This window comes from Amphibalanus amphitrite, unplaced genomic scaffold (genome assembly GCF_019059575.1).
Source record: "Amphibalanus amphitrite isolate SeventyFive unplaced genomic scaffold, NRLGWU_Aamphi_draft 000235F_arrow, whole genome shotgun sequence".
Lineage (NCBI taxonomy): Eukaryota > Metazoa > Arthropoda > Thecostraca > Balanomorpha > Balanidae > Amphibalanus > Amphibalanus amphitrite.
Window position 1 is genome coordinate 663,161 of NW_024881730.1, and position 22,364 is coordinate 685,524.

Sequence of the window (22,364 nt, forward strand, 5' to 3'; positions counted from 1 at the left end):
TTCAGGAATTTACTTTTCGTGAAGTTTCTTTGACTGTATGTTTAGTAAAAGCTTCTCACTTCATGATCAAGTGTAATAGGGACACACAAACCGATCTGTGCACACATCAGTACATACACAGACATACACAGACATACAAACACATATCATTGACCTTGACCTAACTTGACGTGAAATGACCACAGCCAGCAAATTAGTCGGATAGTGTGACAAAGAGCTGTTCTAGCTCGCTTGGCACTAATACGGCAGCGTCATCGGTATATGATGGGTTGGCCCGCTGCTTGTGTAGGTATCTTATTCGACATCACCACAATTTTTTCTTACAAGATTTTAAGCCTTGCGGTCAAGAGCAACAGATTCTTTGGGAAGTGACGAATCCAATGATACCAATTTTACCTCATCAGGTCAGTCATTGACCTTCCAGGTCAGGTCAAACTAAAGAATGTTGCTGTTTGGGGTCACCGTTGCCCGTTGGAATATCACGTGCGCTGCTCATCATGTACCGATGACGCTGCCGTATTGTGGTGCCAAGCCAGCTAGAACCTCTTTGTCACACTATCCGACTAGGTTTTTGCTGGCTGTGGTCATTTCAGGTCAAGTTAGCTCAAGGTCAATGACATGTGTTTGTATGTCTGTGTGTGTCTGTGTGTACGAGTATACTGATGTGTGCACCGACTGTGAATGTGTCCATATTACATGAGATCATGAACTGAGAAGCTTTTGCCAAAAATACAGTCAAAGAAACTTCACGAAAGTAAATTCAGCTTGCCTAAAACGCAATATTTTTAGACGACCTAGGTTGACCTTGATCCTGACCCTGGCATCTCTACATCATTGAACAACATGTTCCATGATAGGTGGGAGGTAAGACTGACAAAAAAGGCCGAAATCAAGGTGTCAAAAGCTCACAAGACCCAACGCCAACGCAAGATATTGGGTATTTGTCATTTGGGTTATGACATTACCTGAAGAATAAGGTCATATCTCCGAAACCAAAAACCACAGAAACTTGAAATTTTCAGTGGACGCTAAAAAAGGATAGAGCAGCAGCTATACGAAATATCCGACTTCTAGCAATCAAAATGTTTAGTGCAGAGCAGAAAAAACTACCTAGGTCGGGGTGGGGTGTGTGGCAACCACTGCCCCCCCCCCCCCCATGTGCGGACGAGGATTACCTAAGTAATTTGAATATCAGGAAAATAATTTATTAAATCAGGTATTCCAACAGAGTCCCGCTTTTTTATAGGTGACCTCCGATTTGTGTTGCATCTAAGTTACCCAGGGGGCCTCTTATTTGTAATTGTAGGTACAGTACAGAGAGCCTCCTACTTCGACTACTTGCACAGAGAGCCTCCTAGCGTACATACGGCTAAGCTTCTACAGGTCGAGCGCCGGTCTCTTGTACGTACAGAGAGCCTCCTACTGTTACAGAGGGCCTCCTGTTTGTCTAGGGGGCCTCCTATTGGTTAACGGCGCCTCCTATTTGTCCAAGCGGCCTCCTATTCGTCTATGGGACCTCCTATTTGTCCAGGAGGCCTCCTGTTTCTCCAGAAGGTCCCCTATTTATCCAGGGGGCTTCTATTTTCCAGGGGGCCTCCTCTTTATCTAGGGGGCCTCCTACGTGTTCAGGGGCCTCCTATTTGTCCAGGGGCCTCCTATTTATCCAGGGGTCTTTTATTCGACTAGGAGTCTCATATTTGTGCAGGGGCCTCCTATTTGTCCAAGGGTCTCCTACTTGTCCCGGGGCCTCCTTTTTTTTGAAGGGACTCCTTTTTGTTAAGGGAGCCTTCTATTTGTCCAGGGGGCCTCCTATTCGTACAGAGAGCCTCTAGCTCCTACTTGTCCATGGAGCCTCCTATTTGTTCAAGAGGTCCCCTATTTGTCCAGGGGGCCTCCTATTTGTCCAAGGGACCTGTTATTTTTCTAGGGGCCTCTTTGCCCAAGAGGCCTCCTATTTGTCCAGCGTGCCTCCTACATGTTCAGGGGGACTCCTATTTGTCCAAGGGGCCTCCTATTGGTTAAAGTAGCCTCTTATTTTCCAAGCGGCCTCCTATTTATCCAGAGGGCTCCTATTTTTAGGGGGCTTCCTCTTTATCCAGGGGGCCTCCTTGTTCAGGGGGCCTCTTAATTGTCCAGGGGCCTCCTTTTGTGAAAGGGGCCTCCTATTTGTCCAGGGGGCCTCCTTTTGTGAAAGGGGCCTCCTTTTTGTCTAGGTCTAGGACCTTCTATTTGTCCAGGGGGCCTCCTATTTTTGCAGGGGCCTCCTATTTGTACAGAGGGCCTCCTACTTGTCCATGGGGCCTCCTATTTGTCCAGGGGCCTCCTTTTGTGAAAGGGGCCTCCTGTTTGTCTAGGTCTAGGACCTCCTATTTGTCCAGGGGGCCTCCTATTTTTGCAGGGGGGCCTCCTATTTGTACAGAGGGCCTCCTACTTGTCCATGGGGCTTACTATTTGTCTAGGGGCCTCTTATTTGTCTAGGGCCTCCTATTTGTCCAGGAGGCCTCCTACTTGTCCAGAGAGCCTCCTATTTCTCCAGGGGACTTCCTGTTTTCCGGGGGCCTCCTACTTGTTCAGGGGGCCTCCTACTTGTTCAGGGGGCCTCCTACTTGTTCAGGGGGCCTCCTATTTGTCCAACAGGGCCTCCGATTTGTCCAAGGGGCCTCCTATTTAAACAGAGAACCTTTTATATGAATATCGGACCTCCGTTTGCAAAGAAGCTGATGCGTCTCGGGGGCCTCCACTATTGGGGTCCCAAAATGACAATTGGGGTCCCAAATGTTCGCATTGGGGTCCCACATGGGACCTCGAAAGTATACAAAGTTACACCCATGTCCCCGCGCCGTAGCGAGGGTCTCCGCAGTCCGCGGCGACGGGCGAACTATGGACTCGTCGGGAAACTATGGGCGTCTTGGAGCCCAGATGAGGGGGCGGGGGCCGTTGGCTCGAGCGGCAGCCGTTCAAAAAGAGACCATGGGGAGTTTGAGGTGACTGGCCACTGGCGGCAGGAGAGGAGAGGAGATGAGAGAAGAGAAGAGAGATTGAGGGAGAGAGAATAAGAAAGAAAGAAAGAAAGAAAGAAAGAAAGAAAGAAAGAAAGAAAGAAAGAAAGAAAGAAAGAAAGAGGAAAGTAGGGATGGAGGGAAAGAGAGAGAGAGAGAGAGAGAGAGAGAGAGAGAGAGAGAGAGAGAGAGAGAGAGAGAGAAAGAGAGAGAAGAGAGAGGGAGAGAGAGAGAGAGAGAGAGAGAGAGAGAGAGAGAGAGAGAGAGAGAGAGAGAGAGAGAGAGAGAGAGAGAGAGAGAGAGAGAGAGAGAGAGTCATAGAATAGGGTGAGAGTTTGCGTTCTGATTTAATAGCTGACGAACTCGGAACTGAATAATGGATGTACAGGTCTCGCGGGTTTTAGCGGTAGGTTTTGCACCTAGAAATTTAGTGTACTTCAGGCTATATCTTCGTCGTCTTAAGCTTTTAAGTGTTGAAGACGCGATCGACTTGTTGGGTAACAAGCTGGCCATGATCGTGTAAAATGGCTTCATCGTAGATCGATTAGTTTCTAAGATATAACCGGAAATGTAAAAATGCAAAACCTACCGCTTAATCTCGCGAGACCTGTACCTACTGAAGATCCGACAGAGACTGGGAATGGTTCGACATTGTTCATAGAGTTATAACAGAATGTAACTCCAAATTCCAAAAACTCGAAAACTTTTCCTCATAAAAATTGTTACGTTTTCATTTTATTCTCGATAAACCGCAAATTTTCGTCCATTCGGGCGCTGAGGGGGCATTTCCCCCTAAGAAGTAGGCCAACAAAACTAATTCATTTCATTTCCGATTCTAATTCCAACTCATTTCCCCACATGCCCCCTCCCCCCCCCCCCCCGCCTCCTGCCCGTCAGTGCTCTGTGCTGCCTATTATGAGTAGATACGTCTCTTGTCGAGTATCTACCCACAAAGTGCATCTCCCTCACACACTGATTTGACGTCACCATTACTTTTTTGTCCCGCACTAATGTATTTTGCTCATCTGCAAAAGCAGCTTGCATTTAAGTTGCACATGGATTTCGTGCTTACTCCAAGCTCACTACGAATATCAAGTTTCTGGTTTCTGCTCATTGTCTTGGGCAATGGGCAGCGTCAACCAGATGTGATTTCACGATTAGGGGAGAGCGGGGAGAGCTGGGTCGTGGGAGAAGTCGAAGTGGGACAGCTGCAAATCCCGGCCGACCGAGCAGAGAAACCTAGGTGTAGGGAGAGTGGAGAGAACTGGGACGCAGGAGAGTGGGACACTCGCAATAGGCATCTCAGGTGAGTGATTAATTTAGAAACAAACTTCGATTTTTGTGTGTGTAGTGTATAGGAGGTAGAATGGTTAGCCGTTTGTTTACATCGGTGACCTGACCTTGACGGATGACGTCAGCGGGTGTCTACCATTCTTCGCCAATATTAATCTTCCGAGGATTTTATCCTCTAAGACAGTTTGATATTAACCTTTAGACTCCCTTAGAGCCTAAAAAAGATAATTTACTGCACAGCAAAGTCTTAAAAATCGACAAAATCTTGACACCCCGTGACGTCATCTGTCTCCTGAGCCCTCCCTATGTGGCAGCATAGAACCGTAACCCCCTGGTATAGGCCAATCGTAACCCCCTTCTGCCAAGCATTGAACTATTTCCGCCAAGCCTTAGCCAAGCATGGTTTTTCGTAAACACTGATAGGACAACAGTTTTCGAATCTCTATAGTGAGTTTGTAGCTATCGGAAGCTCAATCCTACCCGCTGAGAGAGGGGCTGGCATCCCCCCCCCCCCCCTAACGTTAATTTTCGCGATAGCCCGAAACGCTTTGGAAACAGGCACGTAGCCAGGATTTCGCTCAGGGAGGGGCCACAGGTCGCGGCCTAGGGTCGTACCCCTCCAAAAAAGAAAACCTTTCGGATCTGCCCCACTTTTTTGGTGGTGTGGTGCAGCTATTTTTATTTATTTTTAACTTAATTTTCTTTTATTTTTCACCTTCGGGGGGGGGGTATGGCCCCGTGCCCCCTTGGGGGGCGTCCCGTTTGAAAAAGACCTGAAATTTCGCTAAATTTGACCTCAAAAGTCAAAGTTTTTGGCCTAAGTCTAATTTTCCTTTGCCCTGACCCGTGTAATTTGAGCTGACCGTTGTCAAAAAGGGTATGTATTTTGCCTAAGGTACATACCTATCAATTGACATGGCTGGGCCTGTCAAATAAGATGGTTCCAAAAGAACCGCTCTGCGGAAACTATTTCGAAGCTATTTACGAAATACTGGATCCCATCTTTTGCTTCGCTGGCCTGACCGCAGATGTCACCGGTTGGCGGTTTTACGTTTACCTGAGAAGTCTAGGGCTTGGCAAAATGTTACCTCCCATTCTCGACCGGATCGTATGAAAACAAAAGTAAAACGAAAGGCAAGGTTACGTGTTAGCTTTCGAGCGTCATGTAGCGGAATCGCAATAGGTAACCAGACCAGGTACAAAATTTATTGAAAATTCGAAAAAAGGAGGGAAGGAGGAAAGAAAAGGAGCGCTCCCGGCTCCTGCGAGCATTAATGTTTGAATGCAGTCATGATGATTAGCATCAGAAGCTTATATGGATGTACATTTTACAAGAGATCAGATATGGAGCCTTCTCAGCTCGTGGACACCATGGCAAGAATCTCACGGGAAGTGGCCATCAGATGGAATGCGCCCGCTGAACTCCGCTCTCCGCTCGGCGCTCACGGCTTTAGAATCCTTGAGAGCGAGGACAGGCATTTGAAGGGGCTGAGAGCCGACGACATCCAGCAAGGTAGCACAAATATTGTTCTCGAACTGCGGTGTTCGCCCCCGCTGCGACCTTGCTGTGATTTCTTTTATGAATGCTCCTCCTTTTTTTGTAAGTTGGCTCCCCCGCGGTTGTGTGGGACGGGCCCCCAGTGTTGGTTGACGCTCAATGGCCGCTCGGTGCCGGCCGCTGACAGCCCCCGATCGTATCGGGTCTCCTCGGTGCATCCTTCACTGCTGCCGAGCAGCTCGCCGAGAGGCCGCTGAATGTCCGCGCCGCTCGGGCTCAGCGGGCGGCCGGGCCAGGCGCCGCCCGGCCCCTGAAACTGGAGAGCTCTCTCGGCCCGGCCGTCTCCGTGCCGGCTTCCTGTCCTTTGGGCGCCCAGTAAGTCATCAGAGGGCGAGAGGCCGACCCCCGCCGGGCGCCGCGTCACGCCGCCGCCGGGCCACAATGGCCGACCGGCCGCCATTCACTGCGGCCAGTTCATTACATCCTGGCCGAGACGGCCGCGGCCGCGCCGCTCAATGCCGCCGAGGCCGGACACAAAGTGAGTGCCGCCCGGCTGTCACAGCGCCGCCCGGCCGGCTAATCGCCCCAAATCTCCGACAAATTGGCATTCCAACTTATCGGTCTGCTTTCTGTGCGCCGCCGCTGGGATGACAATCAACAGCGGCGGCGGCCGGGCACCTGGCCGGCCGGCCGGACCCCCATCGCACCGCGCTGACAAGCCGCCTGTACTTGGCACCCGAAAACACGAGTTTAATGGCGGCGCTTTGTCGGCGCGCCGCTGACTGGGCGGCCGGGCCCGGTTCCGGCGGCCAAGCATGCTCCGGCGCACCTGAAAAGAATATTTTCGACTGGCATTTCGCCTGAGAGGAGCGCCTGAAAGCGTTAAGTCGGGACTGAGAGGAGCCGCTCGTCCCGGGCAGAGCGGCGGCCTCCAAGGCTGGAGATATCAGTTGGCGGGTCGGTGCGGCGGCTGACCCGGGGTCTAGTTGACACGACTAACTTAGGAGTGAGTTCGGTGGCTTCTACTCCAAACAGACCTGGGCTAGGTCCCATCAAACGGCGACTGAACCGAGAAGGTGTGGCAGGCAGTCACCTGGCTCGGAGCCAGATGGAATTCGATGGCACTGTTCAGTGTGATTATTCTCATCTTTGAAGCAACTTCTGGCAGAAAAGTGAGTGAGGTAACATTAACCCACTGCTTAGTTTATAAACCAAACGCGCTCCACGCGCTCCACTGGCACGTCTGCAGCGCACGGGCTGGCTGCGCGATGGGACCAAAGCTCTGCGCGGTCTCTGCGGTCGGCACAAGATCCGCAGATCTCACCTGTGGTCTGCGACGCCTCCCGCCACCAGATGCCGATGGACCTTCAAGATCGACCTCTTCAGCCGCACCGACCGTGAGCTACCACCACACGTAGTGAACGCCATGTTTGAGGAGGTCCTGGCCGACACCAGCAGTGAGCTCCCACAGCCCCTCGTCGTCCTGGCCACTGACGGTTCTGTCACCACAAGCACCCCAAGATCGGGATGGGGGTGTGTGATGAGGGAGTCAGACGGCAGCCTGCAGACCCACCGTGGAGGCTGTAACCTTCGCCTCTCTAGCATGAGGGCTGAGCTGGAGGCCATCTTCCGCGGTCTGGATCTTGCCAGAAGCGCCCACCCTGATCTAGCCGCGTGCATCATCTGCACCGACTCTCAGTCTCTCCTGCGCAAACTAGAGAGCGGATCGGCTCCTCCGGAGTGGCACGACCTCCCTCAACAAGTCGTCTGGGTATACTGCCCAGGGCACGCCGGAGTCCAACTGAACGACAGAGCCGATCACCTGGCTGGCAGCGGTTCTGCTTCCGACTACCTGGAGCTCGGGACGCAGGACATCCAACTCATCATACGGGATCGACAGCTGAGCAGCCGCGACGACGGGTCGTGGGAGGAGAGGAGGATGAGCGAGAGAGGCCTGGAGCGGGGTTGGGCGGCGAAATCCACCTCCCGTGGCCGCGCTGCCCACACGATGTGCCAGCTGGCCACTGGTACTCTCTCCCGAGCGGCGCTGACCAGGGTGTTCCAGCTAGGAGGAGCAGAGGCTGCTTGGGGCCAACTATTGGGCCTCCGCCGGCTAACGACGCTGCCGCTCGACCAGTAAGACCAGTAAGTAAGCAAACAAGTTCATCGGTATCGATATGTCAGAAAAATGACTACGACTTCAAATAATAGGATCTTCATCTTACGGCACAAATCTACCTGCGTTCAATTTCCCATTAACCCTATTAGTGGCAGGCTCCTGGCTACCCCTATTAGTGGCAGGGGGGGGGGGCTGTTTACGACCCCCCCTGATATCTCGAGATCTAACGGGCCGATTTTCAAAATTCAAACGGCATTCGATTTCGCTCAACGTGATCTACATTTCTAAAAAATAAAAATTAAAAAATGTCAATAGGGGGTAGAGGGGGGTAAAAACGAGCAAATTGCAGATACATTTTAGACTGTTTATCACGGCCAGGTTTCTGAACCAATCTTAACGCAACTTTTGCCGATCGATAGAGAATGAACCAGGAATTCACATGGATCCTGAAAATATGCATTTTCAAAAATCATAGGCGGATGCAGATCATTGAGATTGGGGGTACACAAAAAGTATAGTAAATAAGGTTTTTGTTGGTACTGTTTCTAAAAAGGGTGGTAATGGTCTTGTTATGTTACAATTTTCTTATGAGAGAACGACTACAATTGTATTGGTCATGCATAGGCGGTGTCAGGGCACCTATGTTGGGAGGTAAAACATAACCCCTCTTTTTGGACGCCTGGATCCGCCTATTATAGCAAAAACGTGTCAAAAGAGGATGCACAATAACTTTGTATATGTTATCACATGATACCTTTCATTCACTGTTCGTAAAACTGGTGCATACAGTTATAATACATCAGCATCGTGATCTTCGCCCAAATGACTCGCTTCACGAATAGGACCCCCTAATTCCCAGTGCTCTGGAGCCGCCCCTGGTAAAGTTATGAACTTGAAATTTTCAGGGAATATGCCCAATTTAGTTTTAGGAAAAGTCAGAAAATTTCAGCATCGTAGCTTCAGCGGTTTCGGAGATATTCCCGAAAACTATTTCGTGAAAGTGAACGATTCTCTTTAAATCACCGGCCATGCTGTGGATTCTTCATCTCCCGTAACAATCCAGAGTCAAACCCGGTCAAACCCGGTCAGATGACTTTGTTAGATGCGGTAGGATTTAATGTCCACATCATGCTGTTTCTTCAATCGCAGCTCAATACGACAGTACGAATTGGTGGGGGTGTTGTCGGTGAAGATCAAACACCTTTCTTGGGCTTTTTGCGGCGATTCTGCTCGAGGGCATATCGCAAGTCGCAACTTCGTCAAAGTATGCCGTAGTGCGTGCTAATTATTATCCGACCATCATCAAGACAGTCGGTAATGACTATCCTACGCCAGATGCAGAACACCGATAGCATTGACCTTCCATATCGGCTTCTGCATCTTCGCCTTTTAAGAAGGAACAGCTGTGCTGTGCTTCAGCCTTCAACTTCTTGATCATCATTGTGTCTCTGGATAATACACATAAGGTAACCCAGCATTCGTCAAAAGTCACGAAACGATCGAAGAACTTTTCAATGTCCTAAAAAGGCCTAGTGTTCGTTTCGAAAGGACAAGACGCACTTTTTTCTTGAATGCTTGAATTCTCTAGGCATGCTGATACGCCTGAGTCACTTGTTTTGCCCTTGAAAACTATTGCACTGCTTGTTAATTCGTTAGTTCTTCCACATATCCGTTTCTGTGTTTCTGTATGGGGGAATTGTGGCTTGACACAGGGGAAAAGGATATCTAAAATTGTAAAATTTGCTCGGCGTATCACGGGTCGTGAGAGTGCGAATGTGGCATGGCGAAGAGACTTAGCCTTCGAACATGACATTGCTGCATTGAATATAATTCGTCAGTGTCTGCTTTTTCCGGAAATTACAACACCATTGATATCCTCGCTCTTTATAACTAGAAGATCTGACCGTGAGACAAGACAGTCGGAGAACCTAGATCTGGTTGCTCCGCGAACAGATTTTATGAAATATTCACTGTCATATCATGGCTCTAAATTGTGGAATAGTTTGCCCACTAGAATGAGGAATGCCTCAAAATTTGAACTGAAAAAGTACCTCCTAGCAAAAGCAAACACTGACAACTGATGACCACGTTTCACCCAATGTGTACGAATGTACTTGTATGCGCCCTGCAGTGGAATTGGCAATGTGTGCGGATGTGCTCGTATGTGCCCTGCAGTGTACCGTTAAACGTACCAATCATCATTGTTTACTGCATGAACAGACGTGTTGGAATTGGCAATGTTCCACTGTAGGTAACGCCCACCCGATGATCGTGGTTAGTGGAATAAACGATATAATAATAATAATGATAATAATAACAAAGTAAACACACGAACTTCTAAGCGGGCTGACTCTTTTATCGTCTGTATAGTTCTTCGCTGATAATATTTTGAGGTACTGTCAGCATTGAGACCTTTCTGTTCACAGTCAAGGGCGCACACAAGGGGGGAGGCACACGGGCCTATGCCCCCCCCCCATTCAAGTTAGGGGGCCCCTTATCCTTAGACCGCCGAAGACCGTGTAACAATGAGCTGAAATAATGATTGAAAAGACCGGGCGGGCCCATCTCGTTCTCCAGCAGGCCCATATGAGTCCATAAAATGCCCAGTAGCGCTGCCAGGGTGATTGTGGTGAAATTTCAATGGCCCCAAAAGGCCTCAAAGGGCCCACGGATGGCGTCACAGGATCCTCAGATGGTCTCGTAGGGCCCTCAGTTATCGTCAAATGACCGCCATCTGGTGTCAAAGGGCCGGAAAGAAGTCAGATGGCCTCAAAGGGCCCTCAGATGGCCCCAAAGGACCCTCAGATGGCCTCAAAGGGCCCTCAGCTAACGTCAAGCGGACTTCAGAAGGCCTTAAAGGGCGTCAACGGGCCCTGAGCTGGCGTCAGAGGGCCCAGAGCTCGCGTCAAACGGCCCTCTGAAGGCCTTCAAAGTTCAAGGGTCCTTAGCTGGTGTCAGAGGGCCCTCAGGCCTCAGCTGGCGTCAAACGGACCTCAGATGGCCTTAAAGGGCGTCAAAGGGCCCCCAGCTGATGTCCGAGGGCACTGAGCTGGCATCAAACTTAAAGGGCCCTTAGCTGGTTTCAGAGGGCCTCCAGTTGGTGTCAGAGGGCCCTCAGTTGACGTCTAATGGCCATCAGAAGGCCCCAAACGGTCCTCAGCTGGCGTCCAGCGGTCCTCAGCTGACGTCAAGAGGCCCTCAAAAAGCCTCAAAGGCCCCTCGGCTGCCCAAAGGGCCCTGTTTGCGCGGAGGACCATCGCTTTAAGTTACAGAAAGGTAAAGAAATAAATAGAAAATAGGCAAATTATATTCCACACTTACAAGAAAAAATAACGATATCGGTGACGAGTTCGCTGGACGGACGAGTTTTGCATCATACAGAAATGCAACTTATTATCGGATCACGATTAAAAGCTATTTTATCATTTTTAACACGTTTTTTTCACTCCTTTTTCGCCAACATCATTCACTCGATAAAAATAAAGCTCGTGATAATGTTTTCAGCACTGGCTGTCAGAGCACCTTCAAAATAATAAACTACGACATCTGAGCACTTTAAAATAAAGGAAATTAAGATCATTTAGCTAAGCAAATTCACTCGCGTTTCCAACATCGCCGGCCCTGATTTAGCCGTTGGGCTAAATCACCAGTTTGTGACGACCCCCTACAGGTCTAAGACGCACAGGCGCACAGCGGGCCGAGTTCTCTGTCCAGAAGCGGTCTTCACCTCGGCTGCTCTCACTCGACCATCCGCCCCTGGAATGGTGCGGATGATGCGGCCCAGAGGCCACACGCCTCGAGGAACGTTATCTTCAGCCAGGAGGACCAGATCTCCTGCTTTGATGTCCCGTCCTTCTTTCTTCCACTTGTGTCTGACAGTCAGGTTTGGGAGATATTCACTCCTCCATCGCTGCCAAAAGTGGTCCACTAGTCGTTGACCATGACGCCACCGCTTCCTAGAGGTGATATCGCGGTCGTGAAATACGCCTGGCGGGAGATTTGGAGAAGCCCGCCCTAAAAGAAAATGATTCGGCGTCAGAGCTTCGAAGTCCTCAGGGTCATCACTGACATGAGTGAGAGGACGACTGTTTAAGAGCGCTTCCACTTCAGTGAGGAAGGTGAGCAAAGCCTCGTCTGTGAGCGCTTGTCGCCCGATGATGATCTGAAGTGCGCGCTTTACAGATCGCACTAGCCTCTCCCAGGCTCCACCGAAATGAGGAGCAGCTGGAGGGCTGAAGCGCCATTCCACGTTCTGTTGCAGCATCTCGCTTGCTATCCGCGCCTGATTCCAGCTTTGGAGGCATCTTCTGAGTTCACGTTCAGCTCCTCTCATGGCAGTTCCGTTATCCGAGTAGATAACGCGAGGGCGTCCCCTTCTTGCCATCATGCGTCTCAGACACATGATGAGAGAGTCGGTGTCTATAGAATGCGACATTTCTAGATGCACAGCTCTTGTGCTGAGACAGGTAAATATGCAGCCATATCTCTTCTCCTCTCTTCCATCTTTCTTCACCAGGATTGGTCCGAAAAAGTCTAGTCCGACGGCCGCAAAGGTAGGACTGGTAGAGTCGACACGTGCTGAAGGTAGGTCGCTCATCAGAGGTGGCTGCGGAGTTGCTCGTGCTCGTGCGCAACCAGGACACTTGAAAGTGTAAGCTCTGACGGCGGCGCGTCCTTTCAGAATCCAGTGCGTCTGCCGTATTTGACTCAGTACGTGATTCGCACCGGCGTGGGCGAGAGTTCGATGCCGATCAGTCACAATCAATCTTGTTATCTCGTGTCTGGAGGGCAGGATCGCCTGATGCTGCGCTTCGTATGATACGACGGTCGCGTGGCGCAGTCGACCCCCAACACGGATTAAGCCGCTGCTGTCCATGAAGGGGTTGAGCGACAGAAGCTTGCTGTCACTAGCCATTTTCTCTCCTTTCTGTAGCGCGTTCACTTCTCTAGGGAATGCCTCTCTTTGTACATTCCGACACCAGTGGATTTCGGCCTCACGGAGCTCATCAGGTGTCAACGGCCCACCATTTCGCTCTGATTGTGCTCTCCGACTGTTGAACAGAAACCTGCGTAGCCAGGCCGTAACTCTTAACAGCCTGCGCCAGTCTGAAAATCGCGCTAGATCGATGACGTGCTCTTCACCTGTCGTCGAGATGCAGAGTCGAACTTCGCGGCGCTCTTCTGTATGCGCCGTGTTCTCTTCCTGGTTTGCAGGTTGTTCAATTGGCCACTCTGTCTCTGGACGGCTCAGAAACTCAGGACCGTGGATCCATCTGTCGTTGTCCAGTAGTTCCATCAGACCACACCCTCGGGAGCAGACGTCGGCGGGGTTGATGACTCCTGGTACGTGTCTCCAGGAGCGGCAGTCTGATTCATCTTGAATTTCAGCGATACGGTTCGCTACGAAGTTTTGATAGCGGCGACTTTCGTTTTTTATCCAGTGCAGGACGGTACGCGAATCCGACCAAAAGTGAGTTGAATGAATCTCGATGTCATGCTCTTGTTTGATGGAGACTGCAGCGCGTACAGCCATTACAGCCGCTTGTAGCTCTAGTCGTGGAACGCTGAGCTGGCGCAGGGGTGCCACACGATTCTTAGCCAGAACGAGAGCGCAGCTAATGTGGCCATCTTCATACGTGTACCGAAAGTATGCTACTACACCGAAAGCGACTTCGGATGCATCTCCAAAGATGTGAAGCTGGCAGTTCACTGGGGCACTGTGCCACTGTCTGTAGCAGCGCGGTACTCTGAAGTCGCTCAGCGTCTCTAGATCAGCTGTCCACTTCTCCCATGCATCCTTCAGCCTTTGCTCCTTGATTTCTTCATCCCAGCTGAAGCCAGCTTTCCATATACTCTGGAGAAGGCATTTTGCAGGAAGAACCCACGGGGCCAGCATGCCCAGAGGGTCAAAAACCGATGATACCCGACTCAGAATGTTCCTCTTTGTGGCCAGCTGGGTGAAGGCAGTGGCTTTGAAGGTGAGCATGTCAACTGTGGTGTCCCAATACACCCCCAGTGCGCGTTCCCACTTTTGGCCATCTTTGGTGAGGTCCACTGACATTGTGCTGTGATCCCTGCAGTCGATGCCCTTCATCACAGATGTAGATGAACTGGCCCATTTGGATAGGATAAATCCACCTTTGGCCAGTAGAGAGCTTAGCGACTTTTGCATCTCGCTGGCCTGATTTTCGTCTTCTAGTGAATCTAAGTAGTCATCAACGTAGAAGCGTTTGTGTACTGCCGCTGCAGCAGCAGGGTACTCTGTCTGGAAATCATCAGCGCATTTCCTGAGAACGAATGTCGCTGAGCAGGGCGAAGATGCAGCCCCGAAGATGAGCGCTTGCATCTGGTAGTGACTCGGTGGTTGTAGTCTGTCCATCCCTCGCCATAGAAAGCGCAGGGCAGGCTGATCAGACGGACGGACCCTCACCTGGTGAAACATTGCGTTAATATCGGCTGCCAGCGCGACGGGCCTTTGACGAAAGCGCATCAAAATGCCAACCAAGCTGTTGGTTAGATCGGGTCCAGTGAGCAGCTGCTCATTTAGAGAGGTGCCCCCGTGTCGCGCAGCAGCGTCGAACACGACACGGGTCTTGCCTGGTTTGTAAGCACTCTGCACTGCATGGTGAGGCAAGTACCATTCGCGCTCATGTTTCACTTCAAGCTCGTCACAGGTCAGTTTTTTCGCGTATCCTTTATCAATGTAGTCGGTCATCGTGGCACAATAGGCCTCAGCTAGCTCTTTGTCACGGTCCAGCTTCCTCTCCGTCGAATTCAGCCGGGACATAGCAGAAGAAAGGTTTCCATGCAGCTTTACATTCGGTGACTTCCACAGCAGGCCAGTCTCATACTGTTCGCCGGCCCGTTTTGTAGTGCCATTCAAAATGTCGAGGGCTGCTTCGTCTTCTTTCGAGCGATTTACGGCGTTGCTGTATTTAGTTCCGAACGAATCGGTTTTCCACCATTGCGTGACCATTTCATGCAGCTCTGAGTTTTCCACCAGTTTAATGTGGTTGACTTGTCGTGTGCTGTCGCTGTCGATGTACTCTTGTGGGAGCCTCCCGGTTGCTACCCATCCCAGCCGTGTCAGCACAGCCCACGGTGCACCGGGCGGGCCTTCTCGAACTTCACGAGGCACTATTAGATCGAGCTCATCGGATCCGAGAAGAATGTCTACGGCCCGTGAATCCACGCTGGGGAGGTCCAGGTCCATCAAATGGGCCCACTTCTGCTTCACAATCGGCCAGTTAACGGCCGGCCCGTCAACGTTCAGAACTGGGGTCGTTCTCGCGTTTCGAACATGGAAGTGTTGGCTCGAACCCTTTGGACTGAGGCTGAGCTCGACGTGCCGTGAGGAGTAGCTTTTGTTGTCTCTTACAGTGCCCAGTGTAAGGCTCTCGGTAGGACCCTGGAGGCCGAGCTCATCGGCAAGCTGCTCTCTGATCAGCGTAATTTGACTGCCCATATCTAGCATCACATTTACAGTGCGCCGGCCATTGGGTCCGTTTACCGTCAATGGCAGAATCTGTAGCACCACCTTGCTATGATCCTTCTCGGTCGTGGTGCCAACGAGATTAGGTCTTCCTGTTGCTTTCATGGTGACAGTCTCTGGCTGCTGAAACACTCGCGGCGCACCATGAAGCAGCGGGTGGTGCTGGCCGTGACAGTCAGGCGTGATAGTGCATCGCTGTTTCAGTGCACACTTCCGAGCCACGTGTCCTTCGCCGAGACAAATCCAGCACAGACCGAGTCGGCGCACGGCAGATGCTCTTTCGCTCAGCGAGAGCGCTGTAAACTCGGAGCAGTGCGGTACCGTGTGAAGGCCTTGGCACTGTTTGCACTTTACGGGCGCCTCTGTCTGATCTGGACGGGTCGCTCCTGTTACTGCTACCGTGCTGCGCCACTGATGCATTGCAGTGCTTCTGTGTGGCGGCCGTTTTGCGTTCGTAGCAGATTCGTGTCTTGGGTTTTTCTGGTGGCTACTGTGTAGCTGTCTGGCGGGAGGATCACTCACAAAACGACCCGCGTCCACAAAGCTGCGCAGCCATTCATTCAGTTCCGTGAGCGTGGGAACTAGCAGTTTTCTCTGCACGCAATATTCTCCCCAACGCCAGGCGACACCGCGGGGGAGTTTGTCGACCACTTGTTGTACATTTTGCGTCGCGGCTAAATCGGCGTCATACTGCATCGTCTGCAGCACGTTGACCGTGCAGTGTAACGTGCTTGACAGCGCTGCGAGTGCTGATACATCATCATCACTCCGCACCGGCGTAAATTCGAGCACTGCACGTATGTTCGCTCGCACGACGTGACTTGGATTTCCGAACTGACGCTCTAGTTCGTGTAGTGCTTCGGTATACAGCGTGCCATCGCATAAAAGACCACGAACTGCTTCCCGAGCTGTGCCTTTCAAGCTCGACTGGAGATGGACTAGACGTTCGGTGTCGGTGAGCGCAGGATTATTATGTACTAAGGCTTTGAAAAGCGCGCTCCATCTTGGCCATTCGAGAGGTGATCCGTCGTAAGTTTCAAGTTTAAGTGCTGGAAGCGTCGTGTTTCGGGGCTGCTGCACTGGAGGTCGCTCATTACGCTCATCGGCTATTGGGAGCTTAGCAACCCATCTTCCAGTTCGTTGCGTAGGACTATCCAGCAACGCATTTGGGCCTGAACAGGTGAGAGACGCCGGCTCTGACACTGTAGCGGTCGGCGGCTGGCGCTGCAGCTCTGGCCTATTGGTGTCCTTTCGTGATCTGGGAACACTTCGATGGCCATCATCAGTGCTGACGTTTTCTTCTTCTAACAATGCTAATTCGAGTTCGTCCTGTTCCGCTAGGTCGCGAGCGGCTTGTGCTTCGACAAGCGCAGTGGCGGCGGAAGGTATTCTAGGATAGGGGTGCAAACGATATTGAAGCGCCCCTTCCCGCTGGGTGCCCCTTACCATATACACGGTTGTAGTAACACAAACAGTGAAGAGACGTTTGACAATGTGTTGTACCTGTTAACCCGGCAGTTGCTGGGGTATTTCGCCACCCACCGTTTGCTGGGGGGGGGGGGCGTTAAACGCCCCCAGCCGATAACTCGAGAACCAATAGGCGCAGCGAAACGCACGAGGCGGCAAACGAAAGAGCGCGACGAGACGCTTCAGATGAGTACTTTAAAGTTGAATTTTGAGGTCACAGGTCGGGTCAAGGTCAGGTCAAACACCTGAAATCGGGCTTTCAGTAGCATGGACTTCAGGACTTCGCAATGGGCGCCTCTCGTCATAAACTCTGTCCAAACGGTGCACAATCCATCATATAAGGCCTACAAGAGTGTCAGCTCCATGTCGGGGTCAGTCAAGCATAGGTCAGGGTCAAGGTCAGGTCAACCGGGTAGGCACATATCCCCGAAAATCAAAACTGATATTCGCAGCCTGTGACACATGTTTTATAGGTAATTTGGGGCGTAGAACACGATGGTGACATTCATTTTGTCATATATGTACGTGTTTGGCTCAAAAAATTCAATTTAAGAAATGCATGTATCATGGTCGTGAAGTAGTCACGAAAAGTTGCCAAGATTCAGTTCAAGATTATGGAAAATGCGGAACGATAATCAATAATCGAAGATAGCCATTTGATTGATCATGGTATTGGCAGTCTAATGGCGTTTACGGCATGTCTGTATGTCTATTCTGTGATTTTATATGATTTTTTGAACATATGCCGTTTTTGGTCGAAAACTCAGAAATCATGACGTCACTAAAACCTCGATATCTCAAAAATTTTCCGACCGATTTTTTTGAAACTTTGTCACAATAAACTTCAATCAATTCCCTACAGGTACCCAAAATTTGGCGCGCCTGCGGCGCGCCGTTTTTATGCTATGGCCCGGCGAAAAAAGTGGGGGCGTTTAACGCCCCCCCCCAGCAACTCGCGGGTTAAAACGTTCAGAATTACAGTTTTTATGTAACGAGAAATAGTTGGTACATTCCATAGCGTAAATGTAACCTTCATAATGTTCGTTAAGAAACAACCTCATCACCATATCATAAGATTCTCCGAATAAGGCATATCGAAAAGAGTTCCACGGTTCAGTGAAATTAATGCCGCCCCAATCTCCGATAGGCGCCCCAGGTGATACATGTCGCCAATCAACACCAACGGGCGCCCCATTGAAATGAATACCGCCCTTCAACACTGGCAGACGCCCCAGTGGAATGAATGCCGCCCCACAATGCCGATGGCCGTCTCTGCACTGGAAAATCAGTTTCGCCCCTATACAGGCGCCCATAGAAGTTTGCAGAATGCTATTCCTGGTCATAATCATCTCCCCAGTAAAAAAACGCAAAATACGCCCTAGCACTAGGGGTGTAACCGCCCATACGGACAGTGCAATTTACAGGCCCCAATCTCGGACCTCCCTTAACATTCATATGTTGTAAACGGCAAACCGCCCCCGATAAATGTTACACAAACTAATTTCCTCTCGCATATCGGCCATCAGGCGCCCCTTTTTAATGTCGCATGGAGCCTGCAACGCTATAAGCCCTCATATGTTCGTGTTGGCATTCGGAGGCTATCGCCTTCAAAGACGTCTCCATACATGTTTCTTTTTCGTCCCACACACAGGCGCCCCTCTTTCGCATGTATGCGCCCCTCTTCCGCATGGCGCGCTTCTCGAGTGGCTGCGCCCTCCTAGCCTTTATCGCCTGGCAAGATTATATTCGACAGGGTCGGCAGCATCTGCCTTTGTTTCAGATAAGGATGCCCTCCACTCTTCAGCATATCAAAAGATGCTTTTCCCACGTCATTGCCACCCTCTTCGTGTCACAAGTGACTTTATCAGTTGCGGTGTCGCACTGCTCAGCTTTATGGCTGCCGCACCTCTTAACTTCCTGCCTTCTCTACAGATTTTCGAGGCGCCCCTTTCCATAGCTTTAGGGTGCAGCTGCCCCCCTTGCCCCCCTACTTCCGCCGCCACTGGACAAGCGCTTCAGTTTCGGCAAGCCGAGCTCGTTGCCGAGCCGCCTCGGCTTTGGCGGCTACAGCACGTTCTGCCTGGCTTGCCTTCAGCTTCGATAATTTCGCCTTTCTTCGGGCTTCATCGACTGAAAGGCTCGATGAAGTTTTCGAACTCGCGATAACACTCCTAGTCTTCAGTGAGGTCGGAGCGCTGCTCCTTGAGCTTCTACTCATTATTAAAATCTGATCAACGTTGAATCGAGAAAAAGGCGAGCATTGTGACGCTACGTTATCGTAACTTTACGTTAAATTGTTGTTTTCCATACACAAGTTACGTTGATCCGGCCCGGAGGACCATTGTTTGCGCGGAGGACCATCGCTTTAAGTTACAGAAAGGTAAAGAAATAAATAGAAAATAGGCAAATTATATTCCACACTTACAAGAAAAAATAACGATATCGGTGACGAGTTCGCTGGACGGACGAGTTTTGCATCATACAGAAATGCAACTTATTATCGGATCACGATTAAAAGCTATTTTATCATTTTTAACACGTTTTTTTCACTCCTTTTTCGCCAACATCATTCACTCGATAAAAATAAAGCTCGTGATAATGTTTTCAGCACTGGCTGTCAGAGCACCTTCAAAATAATAAACTACGACATCTGAGCACTTTAAAATAAAGGAAATTAAGATCATTTAGCTAAGCAAATTCACTCGCGTTTCCAACAGGCCCTAGTTAGAAGGCCTCAAAGGGAACTCAAGAGACGTTTAACGACCCTCAAGAAACGTCTATTTTGACGGTTCTTCTCCTGTGGGTTCCAAACCATTGACCTAAGGTCAAATTTGAGGACAATTGAGCCCGGAGACTTATGTCCGCGATCTTGTGAGGCCATTAGCGTCGCCACGGGGGGCAAGCGGGGCAGCTTGCCCCCCCCCCAACCTCGGACCGGGCACCCCCTGAGATCGATACAGATCCGATGAGAGTTTGGAGTCGGGAAAAAAATGGGGGTACCTTTCTGAGAATGCCTGTGAGGTCAGACTCGGTTGGAGCGTGCAGTTCAAACCAGAGTCAGAGTCGCAGTCGCCAAAATCTTCAAGACTCCGACTCCAGACTCGGAAATGTCAATACTGTGATTCATTTCATATTCCTAGTTGGTTCTTTATTACATGTTATAACTGATTTTAATAAGTTTTGGATTGCTGACGCATAATTTTCGAAGCGTGACACGAAATTTTCGGGGCCTTTCTCAACTCTTGTCAAATGTCTGCGACAAGCTCAAGCACCGTTCAAGTGCCACAGGGCTCATGAGCTTGCTTATCACACAGGCTTCTAAGGAGCTCCACTGAGCTCTAAGAGGCATTCAGAGGGCCCAAACCGGCCTCTGAGAGTCCCACTGGTGTCCATGTTCTCTGAGGGCCCATGCAGGGATTTTTGAGGACCTTATACATGCGTTGACCTCTGAAGGGCCACACGAATCTTTGAGGATGCCTTCGAAAATTTCTGAGAACCTTAACTGGCCTCTGATAGCTCAGCCGAACTTTTGAGGAGATAGACTTTGCTAGCCCCAGGCCGGCATCTGAGGGGTCACAACTCACGTGTCCCTCTGAGGGCCGCAACAAATGTTTCTTATGTCCCTAAATAGGGTCCTTAGGGATTTGACACAGACCCAGATGGTGCCTACGTTATCCGAGGGCTCCAGGCTCACCCTGGGCCCCGTCTCTTAGCGCCCGGCGCCCACACTGGCTTCTGAGGGCCCCACCTTGGGCTCGGAAAGCCCTAAAGCACCACATACCTACCAAGGCCTCCTCTAACATACCCACTGGGTGGGCAAATGCCTACCCAGTCACCACAATTGCCCACCCAGTGGCGTCGATTTGCCCACCCAGAAGCAAATGCAAAAATAAAGGTCCGGTCAGACGTCCGGTAGGAACTACCACTTCCGTTTCCCGGAAAAAAAAAAACTTGCTAGCAGCCAGTGCCCCAGCCCCCAATCACTGCAGTGCAGGTTATTTTTTTTTTACAATGGATGCATCTGAATGCAGGGGCGGTAGCAGACTTGGCGTTTGGGGGTGGGGGCAACTTGGCAACTTTGCCAACTCTCGGAGGGGGGGGGCGGTGCTAGCTTAAGGGGACCATGGCCATAGCGGCCTCAAAGGCCCGTATGGAACCCCAGAGGCCGATGTGGGCTCTCAGAGGCCAGTGCGTGACGCCTAAGGGTGTAAGCCATGGGTCCCCAGCCACACAACAAAATAGGGCCATCAGAGACCTTATAGGCTGATTGGGGACTAAATAGGGCCTCAATTTGGAGCCATCAGAGGTTAATGTGGGCCTCAAATGTCAGTGTGAGGCCCTTATAAGACTGACATTGGTCCTCAGAGACCGGCATCGATCCTTCAGAAGCCAGTACGGGGCCCTCAGAGGCACAAAAGGGTCAGTCTTGGATCTCAGAGGCAGAAAATGGGCCATCAGAAACCGGTGTGGGACCTTTAAAGGTCGGTTTGTGCCCTCAGAGGCCAGTTTAAGGCCCTCAGAGACCAGTACAGGGCCTGAAAATGGCAGTTTGAGGCCATCAGAGGCCGGCTTTAGCCTTTGAGGCTCTCAAAGGCTAATGCGGGTCCTTGAGGCAAGGATGGGACCCTCAGGGTCCCATCCACCCTAAAAGACAGGCTTGGGCTGGTGTTGGACCCCAGAGTCCAGAAAAGGCCAAGTTGAGCCCTCAGAGCCGATGCAGGTCCTTAACCCGGCAGTTGCTGGGGTATTTCGCCACCCACCGTTTGCTGGGGGGGGGGGGGGGGCGTTAAACGCCCTCAGCCGATAACTCGAGAACCAATATGCGCAGCGAAACGAACGAGGCGGCAAACGAAAGAACGCGACGAGACGCTTCAGATGAGTACTTTTAAGTTGAATTTTGAGGTCAGAGGTCGGGTCAAGGTCACGTCAAACACCTGAAATCAGACTTTCAGTAGCATGGACTTCGGGACTTCACAATGGGCGCCTCTCGTCATAAACTCTGTCAAAACGGTGCACAATCCATCATATAAGGCCTACAAGAGTGACAGCTCCATGTAGGGGTCAGTCAAGCATAGGTCAGGGTCAAGGTCAGGTCAACCGGGTAGGCACATATCCCCGAAAATCAAAACTGATATTCGCAGCCTGTGACACATGTTTTATGGGTAATTTGGGGCGTAGAACACGATGGTGACATTCATTTTATCATATGTGTACGTGTTTGGCTCAAAAAGTTCAATTTAAGAAATGCATGTAGCATGGTCGTGAAGTAGTCATGAGAAATTGCCAAGATTCAGTTCAAGATTTTGGAAAATGAGGAACGATAATCAATAATCGAAGATAGCCATTTGATTGTTCATGGTATTGTCAGTCTAATGGCGGCATGTCTGTATGTCTATTCTGTGATTTTTTATGATTTTTTGAACACATAGGGTGGAGACTTCCATTTCGCGTCTAGCTAGACGCGTCTAAGTCATAGACGCGTCTAGCTGAACGGCG

General features: G+C 50.7%; 1 protein-coding gene across 1 annotated transcript; it reads right to left on the reverse strand.

Annotated features, from left to right (window-relative positions):
- Positions 1-11,173: 11,173 nt before the first annotated feature.
- Positions 11,174-16,796, reverse strand: LOC122385903 (the record flags this gene model as incomplete). The annotated part of the gene is made up of 1 exon (XM_043374530.1): positions 11,174-16,796. A coding segment is annotated over one exon (5,223 nt), but the record flags the coding sequence as incomplete, so codon positions are not given.
- Between the last annotated feature and the right edge of the window lie 5,568 nt (positions 16,797-22,364).